Source organism: Hesperophylax consimilis, chromosome 8 (assembly GCF_061612785.1).
Source record: "Hesperophylax consimilis isolate HC1 chromosome 8, BYU_Hcon_1.0, whole genome shotgun sequence".
Lineage (NCBI taxonomy): Eukaryota > Metazoa > Arthropoda > Insecta > Trichoptera > Limnephilidae > Hesperophylax > Hesperophylax consimilis.
In genome coordinates, this window is record NC_142843.1 from 7,185,608 (window position 1) to 7,201,692 (window position 16,085).

The 16,085-nt window shown below is 32.9% G+C and overlaps 2 protein-coding genes across 4 annotated transcripts in view; one reads left to right on the forward strand and one right to left on the reverse strand.

The window, feature by feature from the left end:
• LOC149421499 (uncharacterized) overlaps positions 1-8,330 on the reverse strand; it is a 35,496-nt gene extending 27,166 nt beyond the window's left edge. Inside the window, exons 1-2 of the mRNA XM_089634680.1 lie at positions 8,235-8,330; positions 1,970-2,203 (exon numbers count right to left, since the gene is read on the reverse strand). Of these exons, the coding sequence (XP_089490806.1) occupies positions 1,970-2,203; positions 8,235-8,330 (330 nt within the window). The remainder of the gene's footprint in view (positions 1-1,969; positions 2,204-8,234) is intronic.
• The window catches only part of LOC149421495 (glycine receptor subunit alpha-4-like), a 222,397-nt gene that overhangs the window by 104,282 nt on the left and 102,030 nt on the right, over positions 1-16,085 (forward strand). The window lies entirely within an intron of this gene.

A 16,085-nucleotide genomic window follows, 5' to 3' on the forward strand; every position in this document is an offset into this window, starting at 1 on the left:
GTCCTTGACTGTCTCTGTTGTGTTTTTACATATGACGGCATTATAATACTGTGATGTCTGTATGAATGTGTGTAAGTGCAAGCGAGAAAGCATGCTTGCGAGATGGTATAAAAGGCGATGCATACTAGGATTGTGCCTCTTTTGTTACAAGCAGCTCCCCAATAAATATCAGTACAAGATCAAGTATCATTATTGTGTAAGACCTTCACCCGCTACTATACTCCATACTTTACATTTGGCGCAGCTACGGAAAAAGCAGCCTATCTAATCCACTTCAGCATAGGTTTTCCAAGTAAGGTGTTCACAAAACACTACAACTAACCCATTTACATACAGTCACTGATTATTAACATTTTTTGTATTACTGCCACTTATTACAAGTGTAAACATCTGTAAGCCCTATGTACGAGAATAAAAATACATACATACATAAAACAGGTTAAACATATAGAAAATTCTTTCCGTAATCTGAGAGTTAAACAATGTGTGATAAAATTTTATATCATATTTATAAGCGCGGACAGATATGAAATGATACAATAATTATATGACTTAATATTAAATTCATTTTAAGACTTTGGTGTTTATCTTTTGAATCATCAAATAACGTCAAAAATTAACAGCGAAATGAAATTAGCATTAAGAGGAAGCTACAAGCCAAAAATGTGTATATTCTTGGTATACCTTATATTGTGGGTAATAGGCGTTAAAATCGCTTGACAAACGGAGTCTAGAAACGTTCAGTTTGAAGCACAAGACTGGTTTTTATTTATTTTGTAAATAATTTTATAAGAAAGCAAAAAAAGTTAATCAAGTAAAACTGTCACAGACAATCTTAGCTATAATACTGTATTTTTTTAAAGTTGTTTCCTTTATGCGTTCATACATTTCTATTGAAAAAATATTTTCTTTAGTAGTTTAAATTTATATTTTTTATTGAGAAATTCATTATTTTATTTGTATTGTACTCAAACGAAACGATAGACAAACGTTCAATTTATTTAAAGAGTATTTTTTGGTATTCATAATGTCGAAAATCGACGGCCGGCATAGTCCAGTGGTAACGCATTGGACTGCCATTCCGAAGGTCGCGGGTTCGAACCCGGCGTGCGCAAATAAATTTAATTTGATTAATTTATGTTATTTCACAATTAATTAATTAAAATAATATATAGTATATTTGCGGCACGTTCCAGAGTGGAAGATACTACCAGTATCGCCCTGGTGTAAGACCACCATTCAGAATTGAAACGTTGCTCCAAATGGCTTTAGCCGTGTTTAGTGACTAGATCTGAATAGCCAGGTACTTCCCCACCTTCCTCTTTCCCTTCCCCACTTACCTTCAGCCTCACAACATCCCCCAATTGGGGATGCCATAGTCTCACTGGCTCCAGACGGGAGCAGTTGGGACTCTTGTGAGGTATTCACTATAAAAAATAAAAAAAAAACATCAATTCGTTATAAAGATTAATCAAAACAGTGATTTAGCACTAAGCTTCGCCTTAAAGTCTTTTACAGGGTTTTAACTATTATAATTTTCAACTATTTTCGTCATTACAGGTTATGTTCGCTTAGGTTAAAGTTTTCTTTAAGAAAATCAGAACTTAATCCATCCAAACAATAATACGCCCACACGGACAGAAATCATTTTTTCCCTCACGATATATTAACAGGCCTTATTTATAAAACATCAATTAAAGAATGTTTTATCGGTTTGCCTTGATATTATATCTCGACGATACTGAGAATTTTCGTTGTAATGCAAAAATATTCGGATTTTCAAGAAAACGTAATCCGACAATGATTTTCTAAAAGTTTATCAGGAAACTTATTAATTCATTCACAAGAACCGCAATCCTGTTTTTAACCAGAATCGCCAATATTTTAAAGATATTTTGGATAAACTAGCACTAGCAGTTATTTTTCTCTCTGCACTTAGTTTTTCGGTGCGTTATATCTATCTACTCACCAAGTTAACATCCAGAGTTCTTTCCCATTTAGTTTCGTCGCCATACCCGGCATTATTGATGAAGATATCAAGTTTTTTAAACTTGGTAACAACTTCTTTGACTGCCCCCTCAAACTCCGACATATCAGTGACATCGCATTTAACAAACATCACACGATCAACACCAAATGCAGTTGACAAGGTTCCATAAGATTTTTCACCCATCATCGTGTCGATATCAAGGATGGCACATTTCTGGAAAATTATAAAGTAAAAATGAGTTATAAAGTTATACAGTAATATCAAAAGATCCACGTAATGCAAAGATGCTTAAAATGACTTTAGCCCCGCTTGGTGACCAGATCCAAATATGTAGGTACTTCCTTACAATCATCTCTTCCACCTTCTTCTTTCCATAAATGATTAAATAAAACATCCGGAAATCCGGAAAAATCGACGAAAACAATTTTAATTAATTTAAATTAATCAATCGATAATAATTTTCAAAGTTTTCCCTTTTCATCGTGAACTAATTGACATACTAATGGCCCATATTTTATAATAATAAATAATGTATAAAATTTTATTAAAAATAACATTGTTTACGATCACTGAACAAGGTATTTAAATATTTAAGCACTTGTTTTTTTACTGATATAAGCGTGGGGTGCATTCCTTTTAAACTTTTAAACCAATCAATACATTAGATGACCAATAAAATTTACCAAACATAAGTTATACTTGGATATCATTTCTCTCAAAACAATATATTGCTAATTTCACGTGATTTTCTTACAAATGACGAAGGTACGACAATTAGGTTAATATGGTTTTGTTGCATTGTAGCGCATATTCTTACCAAACAAAAACATGATTAACAATTTATTATCATCATAAACCTACGTAGTTTCCATATTTACGGTACACACTACACGAAGTTGTAAAGAGACAATCCGAGCAAAGTTTAATAATAATTGGACAACTTGTAAAGCGCCGTTTGTGTGGAAAATCCCTCATCTGTCTGAGGCATGGGAGGTAAAAGAACATTAAATAGTTCAATATTATTATTTTCAAATTGTTTTACATCTAAATATTATTGAACATCTCTTCGATGGTTAAGACCATTGAGACAGTCTTTAGCAAATTAAATATTGTACGAGTAAGATCATAGAATAACAAAGAACACAAGAAATGATTTATGGACTTGTTTAGTGCTCAACATATTTAATTATTAAAGACAATATTAGTGATTCCTGAACGAAATTTTGAAATAGAAAAATTAGAAAATGATACGGTCTCATCTAGGACTCGAACCCAAGACCCTTGCTTTGCCGGCGCACGGTTCTACCAACTTAGCTAATGGGACCCTATCTCCTTCGGTCATATTTAACTGTATCATACTTTGAATAAAAACTACCAACATTATCTTCATTTTCTCACCGCAGATTTGCATTGGCTGCTATCTTTATATATGATCGCAAGATTCAACTCGAACTAAAATCAATCTGGACAGAGTCCAAGAGACTTTTTCTGCAGGTCTTGGATGAATATTTTATTTTTGGAATAACTTGATAAGTAAAACCTCAAATTATTTACAATAATAATATTTTATTATTGAAGACAATATTAACAAATCCTGAACAAAAACTCGAAAAAGAAAAAATACGGTTACATCTAGGACTCGAACCCAGGACCCTTGCCTTGCCGAGGCACAGCTCTACCAACTGAGCTAATAGGATCCTATCTCCATCAGTCATATTTAACTGTATCATTCTTCGAATAAGAACTACCAACATTGTGTTCATTTTCTCACCGCACATTTATATTGGCTGCTATCTTTATGTATGATCGCAAGATTCAACTTGAACTAAATGCAATCTATACAGTGTCTTAGATAATGGGAAGTCTATGGTTATCTATGGTTGCTAACAGCTTATTTTGACAGCTCCCGTTTAAAACATTAAAAAGTATTGTTTTTACATAAAAATACATGTGAACAAATGAAGTTTTGTTATTGTTCAGTATATTATTACCACATGGTGCAATCGATCGATCCAACTGTCCGTACATTATCTACATTGTGAACATAAAGAAACAAGTCCATTGTGAACATACAGTGCTAAAGCAGTTCTGTGTACCATAAACAATAATACTTGTATTACGACTATTAAAATTTGGTGTGGAGTATTATTGAACACACAACAACAATGCCTTAACTTCCTTAAAGAACAAAACTAAGAAACTAAGCTCAGCCTTGTACATCGGTGAAGTGTTGTCTGCATACAACAAGGACTTGTTATGGAAGACCAAAAAGCGAGCCCACCAATATACCCTGGGAAAGTTTTCACAAGGAAGGCAAACAAATCTAAAATAATAAACATAAAACACGAAAGAGATTTATTAACAATTTAAAACCTAACTTTATCATCGACATACATAATTTACTCAAAATGGATACCGATCTGGATAATCTCACAAACCATCTACTTGAAAATGAAACTGTTACTACAAACACAAGCAACATAAAACTATGTCTAAAAAATAATTTGAAAATAATACACCAAAATATAAGAAGCATCAATTAAAACTTCGAAGGATTTCTTATAAACAAAAAACAATTAAACATTGATTTTGATATTATGATCCTAACAGAATTTTGGATTAAAAATTCTTACACTCCAAAAAATATAGAACGCTTCTATTGCATCAATACTTCGTATAATATTAAACAAACTGATGGAGTTGTAGTTTACGTTAAAAACAATCTGAAAACTACCAAAGAAATTAAAATCAATGAATCCAATTGTCTCCACATACAAACTACTTCAGGGATTAATATATATTAGCTATTTACAGATCCCCACACGCACCCAATATTACAAACTTCCTCCCTGTACTTGAAACTTTGTTATTAAATTTAAAACACTGTAGTAAGCTGTTTGTAATTGGAGACACAAACATTAATATTGTAGAAAATGGTCATCCTCAATGAGACGATTTCCTCAATACAATAAGCTACTACGGTCTTGTTAGTTACATCAACAAACCTACTAGAGTCACTGAAGAAACTCTTTCTTGCATCGACCATATAATAGGTAGAACGAAACTACCCATAAATACTATATTATATGAATCCAAAGTAACAGACCACTACTCTACAATATTGGAAGTTGGAAATGAAAATAAAAGAAAACGTGAAACCGTTAATGTACCTATCATAAAAAATAGAATCGACTGGAATACAATTGTACTCAACATAAAAAACGAAAAATGGGAATATTTGTACTCAATTACCGATAGTGATACGGCATGGAATTATTTCACTAATTTTATTCAAAACCAAATAAATCTACACGCCAATCTCATAGAGCTACCGAAGAAAAAAAAATACAATCACAAAACCATGGATTACACCTGGACTATTAAAATGTATGAGGAAAAGAGACAACATACACAAAGAAATAAGGAATGATCCAAATAATTACTTACTTACTGAATTCTACAAGAAATATATCTACTAAGCTAATTAAACATGCAAAGAATAACATTCTTTAAGAGATAACTTATGCAAAACAATTTAAAGGTCAAATTGAGGAACTCACAATTGATACTCATAGTGTGACTTTTGACTCGGACCCAAAGATTATTGCCGATTATGCAAATACCTTTTTTACAAACGTTGGATCGAAACTAGCCGGTAAAATAAAAGAAAATATAAACTGTAGCTTTAAAATGCCATCATCACATGATCTCCCAAAAGAAACTTTAAAAAAATTCTCTCTAAAAGAGGTATTAATCGAGGATATAATCAAAGAAATAGACTCACTGAAAAAGAAGACATCACCTGGAGATGACAAAATTCCAGGCCAACTATTAAAATTGCTGAAATTTCATATAGCCTTTCCCCTTAAATTTCTAATCAATAAGAGCTTCTCTCAAGGTTGTTTCCCTGATATATTAAAGCAAGGTTTTAATTATCACTCCAATTTTTAAAGGTAGAAAAAAACTGAAATTACTAATTACAGACCAATTTGTGTTCTAAGTGCACTCTCAAAAATTGTTGAAGGACTACTAAGAGATCAACTGACTACTTACCTTGACTCTAGTAAAATATTATCAGCAAACCAGTTTGGTTTTCGCAAAAACTTATCAACCTCAGATGCCATTGCCAACATTACAGACTTCATAATAAGTAATGTAGACAAAGGAAATAAATGTTTAGCAATTTTCCTAGATCTTGCAAAGGCGTTTGACACTGTGAATCATAAAATACTTTTAGATAAACTTAAGAGGATAGGATTATCAGACTCAGTCCTGTAATTATTCTGTAGTTATCTAACAGATTGAACGCAATGCGTTAAAATAAACAGTACCTATAGTCGTCCTCAAAAAACGGTCTGTGGCGTCCCACAAGGTAGCATATTAGGACCCCTATTATTCTTAATATATATTAATGCTCTATGCAACCTTTAAATTTTTGGACATATCACAACTTTTGCCGATGATACTGTTTTGCTATTTTACGCTAAATCTTGGGATGAAGTCTGTAAAACGGCAGAAAATGGCCTTCGTACTGTTAAAAATTGACTTGATGCTCACATATTAATCCTGAACACAGAAAAGACAAAAATTTTAACATTTCGAATATCAAATAAGCTCTTACCGTCTCAACAAAGCCTCAAACTGCATAGCTGCAACCCCGTAATAACCCCATGTACTTGTCCTTCTATGAGTAGAGTTGATACTATTAAATATCTTGGTATTCAAATAGACGATCTTCTTAAATGGAATGTACATGTTGTAAACATAACGACAAAACTGAGGAAACTCATCTATTTCTTTAAAAATTTTATGGATATTTTAAATAGAAAACAACTGAAACAAGTTTAATGTGCTCTTGTTCAATCGTCTCTTGAATATGGTATTGTCAGTCGGGGTAGTGCCACACATACTTGCCTGGAGCCATTAGCAAAGATTCAAAAAATTATTCTGAAGGTTATTCTAAAACTCCCATTAAGAACGAATACTGATTTTATTTTTAAGACACTGAGGACGGGTTGTTTCAGAGAATTTGAACAATTCCAATTTCCATTTCCAATGTTCCAAACCCGAAAAAATTATATTAAAAAATAGTAAAAATATGCTGTTCATCAATTTAAAAATACCCATATGTATGAAGAACGAATAAGCACTAGAGCCTTGAGACATTCACATGTAAAATCTTTTGACATTCCAGTTTGTCAAACCTCCTATGGACAAAAAAGCTTTAAATACAATGCTATTAAGCTATTCAATTTTCTACCTATTGACATTAGAAACACACAAATCAAAATTTTATTTAAAAATCTAATTATTGATTACCTCCAATAAAAATATACATTTGAACTTTTTCATAACATACTAAAAATTGTGCCTACTGTGTATATATATGTATAATATGCCTTTTGGTCAAACTGAAACTTTATTAAATAATTACTTAAAATTATTATCACTTCGCCTTCACCTTCTACATTCATTCTTGAATTGTATAATTTAAAAAAAAAAAAAACTAAAAAATACTGATTTTATGTTATCTGGAATTTTCACAATATTGTATTAGCTAAAACCTAGTTAACAACCACTATTTAAATTGCCATCTCAACACAGGCGTTCCACCGGGCAATACATCACTATTGTAACTAAATGTAATATTAAAATAAAAAATAAATATAAAAAAAATATTTGTCGAATCGAGTGTTAAATTTCCAATACAAAACTGTTTATGAAATTAAACTGTTTATGGGAATTGAGATCTATGATGTCAGGTAGTGTAAGCGCGGTAGGGTGCTTGGACATTGATCTAAATGGAAAATTATTTGTCACCTATAAAATTTTTATTATTAATTTGTAATACTTCTATTTTTCTTATTTATTCTATAGGAGGTGGATGGAAAAAAATCACATTTATTTCTATTGTAAAAAATCGATAAAAAATACAGAAGTTTTACAGAAATTGAACGATTCATCAAATTTCAAGGTAAATTTTAAAGATCAGTTATTATTTCGTTATGGGCCAATTGTTTCACAGAACTTGAAAAATTATGAACTGTTCAAATTCTGCATAACAATTGCCCCTAATATTCAGTATAATCCGCATCATTGGTCACAACGTTTCCAAAATATGAATGCCATAGTTCCACGGCAGTTGAAACTCTTGAATATTACGCATAAATTTAATAGAATTAAAAAAAATATATATATATATATATTAGTATTATGTTATGTATTTTCTAGAATGTCCACTTACCGAAATGCCTTGTGTGAGCAACTCTTTGACATAGTGGAACCCTAATCCATCAGCGCCCCCTGTCACTAAACCACACTTTCCCTTTAAAAAATCCATGATACAATCGTAATTATACAAAACTCTAGCAGGTTTCAAATAAGAGAGAGAATTAATAGATTTATAAGCAAATAAATGAACTTAGTTCCACCAGCGAGAGAATTCCAACTGGTCAATCAGAAACTGCAGAATTATTTATATGTGCCTTTGAATGTATTCGCTATTTTAATACTAAGTAAATTACAAAAGATCACAATTTAACCACCGGCAATCTCTCAGTAACCTAACTTTTATAAACTATTATTATCTCTATTATTTATTTTCCTGCAACAAATTAATGTCGACTAGTGTCGTGTGACATTAGACTAATGCATTGGTAAATAAACTATAAAACATTTACCTCTTCACGACAGTAATAAAAAATAATATATTGTGGAAGATACTCCCAGTGCCAGTGTCGCCCTGACGAAAGACAACCTTTAAGAATTGAAATTTTGCTTGAAAACCGCGTTTGATGACTAGATCTAATAGCCAGGTATTCTCACACCTTCCTCTTCCCATCTTTTCATCTCTCCCCACTATATTCAGCCTCACTTTGGAACGTCATTGGCTCCAGTGGTTGGGAGCAGTTGGGACTCTTGTGGGGTACTTACTTTTATAAATACATAAAAAAATTATATTTTTATATTTTATCACACTATCTTCTAGTTGGGCTCGTTGTTATGAGAGGGGAATATAATTATAATATGTGTACAAGCGGCCCAAGGTCGTCAGTCGGGTGTGGGCACCGCCGCCCCGGCAACCATTTACTGGATAACCAACACCTCTGGTATAGGTCACCCCAAGTGATTCGCTACGTTTGGTGGTTTAGCAGGGGTGCCCGTGTTCATCGGGTGAGGTGTGTTCAGGATGCGCCTACCCACCATCTGCGTGGCTTGCCAGATCGGGAGAGGCTGTTTGGGGAGACCTTTGACCTGTTCAACTGGACTCTCGACCCATCGCCTTAAATTTTTAATGATTATTTTAACCAATTATAAATATAAAACCAAAATTGTAGCTTCTTGTCATTAAACATGGCACTGAACAGTCCATTTCAAGTAAAATAAGCGTGTCAATTCTGAGTTGTTTTCATTCACCAGGAGACTGAACTCAGGAAGTGAAATTTAGAAATCACAAATTTAAATCAAGTACTTCTCAATAATTTCAACACTATTATCAAATTTTTAATTTTTTTATTTTTTTTATTTAATTCAAATCAAATTTAATAATATAATTAAATAAAATATATAAACTTGTTTGAAAATGGTCTTGAAAGCCTAAACAGCTGTAACAATAACAAAAACCAAAAAATACTTGAAGAACTTAATAATTATATTATAAAAGTTGATTTTAATGAAATTTAAAAAAAAATTAAATGGAGTTCTACGAATTAAACACAAAAGCAATAAATACAATTATCAAAGTATAATTTTTGTAATGCCCTCAAAGAAAATCTGTCCCCTTCATATATAAGATGATATAGCGTATTTTGCTAATTGAACTGCATATATAAGCATGTAATTATTTTGATATTCGTTCATATATCCTCACTGCGCAGTCCTGAAATAAAAAATTTATGAGAATAGAACATATTTATTACATTATTGCTATCAAAAATCTTTATTTATCGGATTTCCACTCAAGACGCCTGCAGATATAAGTAAATCAACTTTTGTTATACGACCATATATCCTCTCTGCATTACTTTATTATTCTACTTTATTATTCATTATTCTACTTTACCGATGAGGACCTAAAGAAAAGATAATCCCTCTTAGGCTTTACGTGATCAACTCTCCGGGGGATCAACTGTCCGGGGGGTTTAACTGTCTGGAGGATCAACTGTAATGGAATCCATTATTTAAATAAAATTTATTTGCACACTCCATGGTTTGGATCCATGACTTTTAACCGCTCAACCACCGAGGTTGTCAGGGTCCGTCTTTGGGTTGCTTCCGAAAAACAGATGTCAGATCGATTCATGTTTTCAAGGTAACCCTGGCTATATTATAATAGGCTTACTGGTTTTTAAATATAATAAGTATTCCTTCTGATAAATGTTCAACGTCAGAATATCGGTTAATATTTCGTTTGTGTCAACGACCCGATACCCGATTCATATTTGCAAAACGTCAAAATCCCCGAACAAAGCTGTTCGAAAGCTTCCATTCTCAAATTCCATGGATTACGACACGTGTAATTCCATCATTAACCCTCGGTGCGAAGCCGAACCGTCGAGTTGGTGGGTCTTAAAAATGCTTTCTTATCACCGGCAGATTTGGCTTTTCTATGGCAATGTTGAAAAGCGCGTGGTGTGGCTTGACAGTTGATATTTTGATGAATGGTCCACTTTCGTGACATGCACAAACTGACTTCCGCTCTATTCTCATTTTTGTGGTATTTCAGGAATACTACGATTTTATTCAAACACAATAGCCAATACTTCTAATATCACAATCAAAGGCTTGCCGTACAGGGGGAAATAGTTGTTCGTGCAAATATTTCATCAATCCATATTCGTTTTAGGTTTTTTAATTTTTTTACACTAACCCCACACAAGAGGCCCTAAGAAATTTCCGCTCAGGGCTTTTTTCATCTTTGGGGATGCTGTGTAGTGTTTTTTATATAACGGAGAAGAATTTCTGGAAAGAAAAAATGTATGAGGGGAGGGTAGGAATCTTGGTATCAGTGTGTCCAGGAGTAACATACATATGAATCCATCCCTCCTGCTGCAACGCAAAGTGAGCAGGCACATCTTTAACACACCTCACCTCACCCGATGAGTCCGGGTACCCCTGCTAAGTCACCAAAAGTAGCGAACCATTTGGGGTGACCTATGGCAGAGGTGTTTTTTTGCAATAAATGGTTTCCTGGGCGGCGGTACCCAAACCCTCCTCCTAAATTAGATATTTAGTATTTCTAATAATTGCTTCATCCTACTTCTCGAATAATCTTGCAGTGCAGCTCAGACCAGATGTAAAGCATTCTAAATGGGTTGGCAAAAACCAGGAAAATCATCGACCTGACATAGTGGAGGTTTACCATAATCGCTAATAAGATTATAAATTAGAAATGCGAACTCTGATTGATTGAAATAATCTGATAGTATTATTACGCTAGCGTCTAGACGGAATAGGCCCTCTGATTGGTCGAATTCAAATCGTATGTTTCGGGTAAATTCCGCATTGGGGTTCTGCAGGCAAAAAACGACCACTCTGCCCCTCAATTTTAAACAACCGTAAGGTTCATTTCGGTTTGCACGCGACCGGTACCAGAAAAATAAAACTTTAAAATTAAGACCCGATTACAAACTGAAATAGGATCGCCTCGTGTAATAAGAGATTTCTTAAAAAACATCGTTTCGGCTCATATAATTTTTGGATAATATCGAAGAAAATATGTTTTAGAAAGTTAATAATCCATTGGATTAATTACACTATAATGAAAATTGTCCACAATTATCTGATAATGTTTGACGTTTGTAAATAATGACGCGTTCCTTGATAATGGCCGATACGCACGGTAGATATAGTTTCCCTGATGGCCGACAGAGCGCACCTCTGGCGGTATAAGAAAGAACCAAATGACTGGCGTGAATATTCAAATATGCATCTAACAATACGCATAGTTATTCAAAATTTCTTGACCATTAACAAGCGTTTAATAAGAAGATTTCTTCTGGAAGCTTGCCACGTTGCGATGACATTATTTATTTTGACAAAACAAAAATAACTTTATTATAAATTTTTGTTATTTGTTTTTGGGGTGTTATGGCGTGTTGCGCTAACTCCTTCTTTAGCCAACGTTTCGGACAGTATTGCAGTGTCCATCATCAGGGCAGATGTGTTATATTCTGCCCTGATAATGGACACTGTAATGCTGTCCGAAACGTTGGCTAAAGAAGGAGTTAGCGCAACACGGCATAACACCCCAAAAACAAATAACAAAAATTCTTTTGGCCGTGAAAATCTTAAATTTTATTATAAATTATATAACCTCTACATGTTTCAATAACAAAGTTCACCTCATCAAGAGTAAGTATACACTGAAGTCATAAATTAAATATAGATTACAATTGGAAAAAAGAAGTGGAAGGAGGGGGGAGGAGTAAGAGTGGGCAGAGTTTATCAGAATTAGTAATTTCAATATCATTAGACGGGAAAGACCAGTTGAATGGGAAAAATTTAAAATAGGGTTTATAATTTTGTTTGTTTATTGATTATATCTGATTTTATATTGACATGTTTTCTAATTTCTAAAATTTAAAAATTATTTATTTGTGATGCTTTATATCCCGTGTGAAGTATTTTAAGACCTGAATTTGTATCGAAAGTGTGATCATTATTCAAAAGATGATCTGCAAACTCAGATTCACTATTTCCATTTAGAGCGCTGAGATGTTCTTAAGTTCTGACTTCAAAGTTTCTATTGGTGCTGCCTTTGTAGAATAAATTACAATCATCACAATTGAGTTAATAAACTCCTGATTTTTTGTTTCATTATCGCTATCTTTATTATAAGCAATATATTTCTTCATTTTGTTTATAGTGTAAAATATATAATATATATTATAGCGCGGGTTGAATTGTAAGTACCAGGAATGTTTTTATTTATAATTTTGGATGTATCGTTAACCACAAATAGAATTCTACGCCATTGTTAATTCCTATCTTTATAAATAGGTTAAATATACAGGGTAGTGGTTGTATTTAATAAAGTATGTAAACAAAGTTAATTGAGTTTTAATAAAATAAAGTTTAATAACATTTAATTTATTCCAACAACTGTCATTCTTATTATGACTAAATTAACCATTTTATTATCCATTAACTCCTTCCTGTTCCGTGTTTTGACAATATATACTCACCCTCTCTCTGTAAATAACCTAATATCAACCTTTTAAATGTAACCGTTGTTAGGATCACTTAAACTGGGCGAAGCCCAACCAAGATCCGCCCGCAGGGCCTGGCAGCAAAAAACCCGCGGGGCGGGTTTTTAACTGCTAGTTGAACTTTATTGTTCATATAAAGTTACACACACGAATCAACGTAAATTCATCATTAGAGAATAAGAACCAAACGAACTGTCAACGACCCAGAATAAAATTAAAACCATAATCAGATCAGATCTAGAATAAAATTAAAACCGTCCTTTCGGCCAGCGCTTGGCACTTCGAGGCAGTGTGGCGATCCGCTAAATATTTCCAGCGGCAAAAAGGAATATTCCGCATAAATTATTATTGTTAGTTCTTATTCCCAACACCATGAAAGGGAAATTTCTCTGTTGGCCTTTATTACTCTTCTATCAAAAGCAAATTGGAAGATTTCTCCTCACAAAGCACAATTCAATTAACCTTTTTTATTATTATTATCAAACGATTGTACGTATTGAACTATTGTTTCTCGTTATTGTAACTCTTTCTAGTAAAGTAAGATTTATTGTCTCCTGTGTTTGTGAACTTAAACAGTTTGAATACAACATGTAATCAGAGATGTGCTTTATTTCAAATAAATCCATTTCAAATGGAAATCCAAAATGCAAAATGGGTATTTTCCATTTTGCATTTTAAATGCTTTTCTAAAAACCATTTTGCATTTTGCATTTTAAATGCTTTTCTCAATGCATTTTCCATTTTAAATGCTTTTTTGCAACATTCTTCCTACTATCTCCACTCATCTGTTTTTCATAAGCCCCAAATATCAGTCGGTCCTCAACCTCGCTATGAGAGATAATTTACATTTGTCAAGTTGCTCCCCGGTATGAGCCCTGGCAATTGAGTGATACCATTACAAAAAATACTGATTCAAATACTGAACATGGGGCCATGACGCTGTAATATTAAATGTTGGAAAGCAGTTACTATGTTTTTACGTTGGCAACATTAGTCCCGCGCAAATTTTTGTGGTTTCATAATCTGTAGTCGTGGTGTTTTTGGATTTACCATCACGTAATATGTTTGTTCTACATTGATGTCCATTAAATGACAAAATTATTTAAAAATTCTATAATTATTCTAATTGTTTGACCTGAGAAACCATTTTGCATTTTCAATGCATTTTGAAAATAGGTATTTTGCATTTTGCATTTAAAATGCTTTTCTAAAAACCATTTTGCATTTTGCATTTTCAAATGGAAAAGTTTTGACCCATTTCCATTTTGCATTTCAAATGGTTTTGGGTACCCATTTTGCACATCTCTGCATGTAATGCTACGTATACATCCGCGAGTCGAACTGTCGAACTGAACCTAAACTTCGAAGAACAAAACTGAACCTTTGATTCGTTCCTTTCCCGTAATTTGTGGTACGGTTCACGTTTCGGTTCGTAAATGTTTACGTACCCTTACTGACTTATCGTGTGTTGTAAAGTACCAATAATTAAAATTAATAATAGATTATTATAATTTGAGTCCACTATAACAAAATATATTGCAGTATTTGCAGCACTTACCGGCTCACCACACTTGATGATAAATGCGAGGTTTAAGTGCGGGTTGTTATTTTCATTTCATGTCGAAAATTATACAATTTAAAAACATAATGTTTGTTATAAAAGCAGACATTGGCAGGCGGCACTTTCTTCAAACCAACGTAGTGAATTCGTATTGGGAAATAACTAAGAAAAATAATGCATTTTCTGCACGGTGTAAATAATTGAAATATTAAGAATGGAAAAATTTTTATTTATTATCTTTTCTTTACTTTTTCATTTTAAATAAAGATATGAAAAAATAAGAAATATCACCATTTTATTGACGGGTTAACCGCAACTATGTACCCATATATATTCTCAGCATATAACCAAGTATTATTTATTACTATTAATTTTATTTATTAATTTATGAAACACTGCACACCAACTCAACATTAACATCAACTGATTAAGATTAGGTAAGAAAAATTATTTATTAATAATTCTGACTGAATGAAGTCTTTGTACACATGCGTGATATGTGTATTTCACTTATATCAATTTTCAATTTTTCAGTTGTCATAATTTTTCAAGTTTAAACGGTGTTCATTCGAAAGGTAAATTTCTGGTGAACTCTAATATCGGAAATGTTTTTTATGTGAATACCTCACAAGAGTCCCAACTGCTCTCCAACGTCTGGAGCCAGTGAAACTATGGCATTTGCAATTGGGGTATGTTGTGAGGCTAAAGACAGTGGGCAGGGCAAAAAAAATGGGGAGGGGAGGGTGGGGAAGAACCTGGCTACTCAAATCTGGTTACCAAACATGGGTAAAGCCATTTCAAGCAACGTTTCAATTCTGAATGGTGGTTTTACACCAGTGCGATATTGAGAGTATCTTCCACTTTGGAACGTGCCGCAAGTAGACTATATATTAGTAAATGAATAAATTGCGAAATTAAACAAATTTATTAAATAAAACCTACTTGCGCCCGCCGGGAATTAAACCCGCAACTCTCGTATTGCTAGCTGAGAGCCTTACCCCTCAACCACGGTCTCCATGTAATTTTTGAAAGGCAATAATCCTAAAGCAATTTTTTTTTAAACACTTTCACTCCACGAATTCTACAATTATAATATCCCGTAAATTTTCACTAAATGCGCTAGTAACTAATAAAAAATAGTACAAAAAAATGGCGTGTGAAGTTGTCGGTGTTTGACGAACAAAAAATGGTGGAATTTTTTATTAGCAAAAAAAAGAATAATATTGACAAATTTACACAATACGCTACATATCATAAGAGATTGTGTTTATTTAAAAAATTATTAATATTCATATTTTTATTCTTGGCTAATTTAATTGTTTAA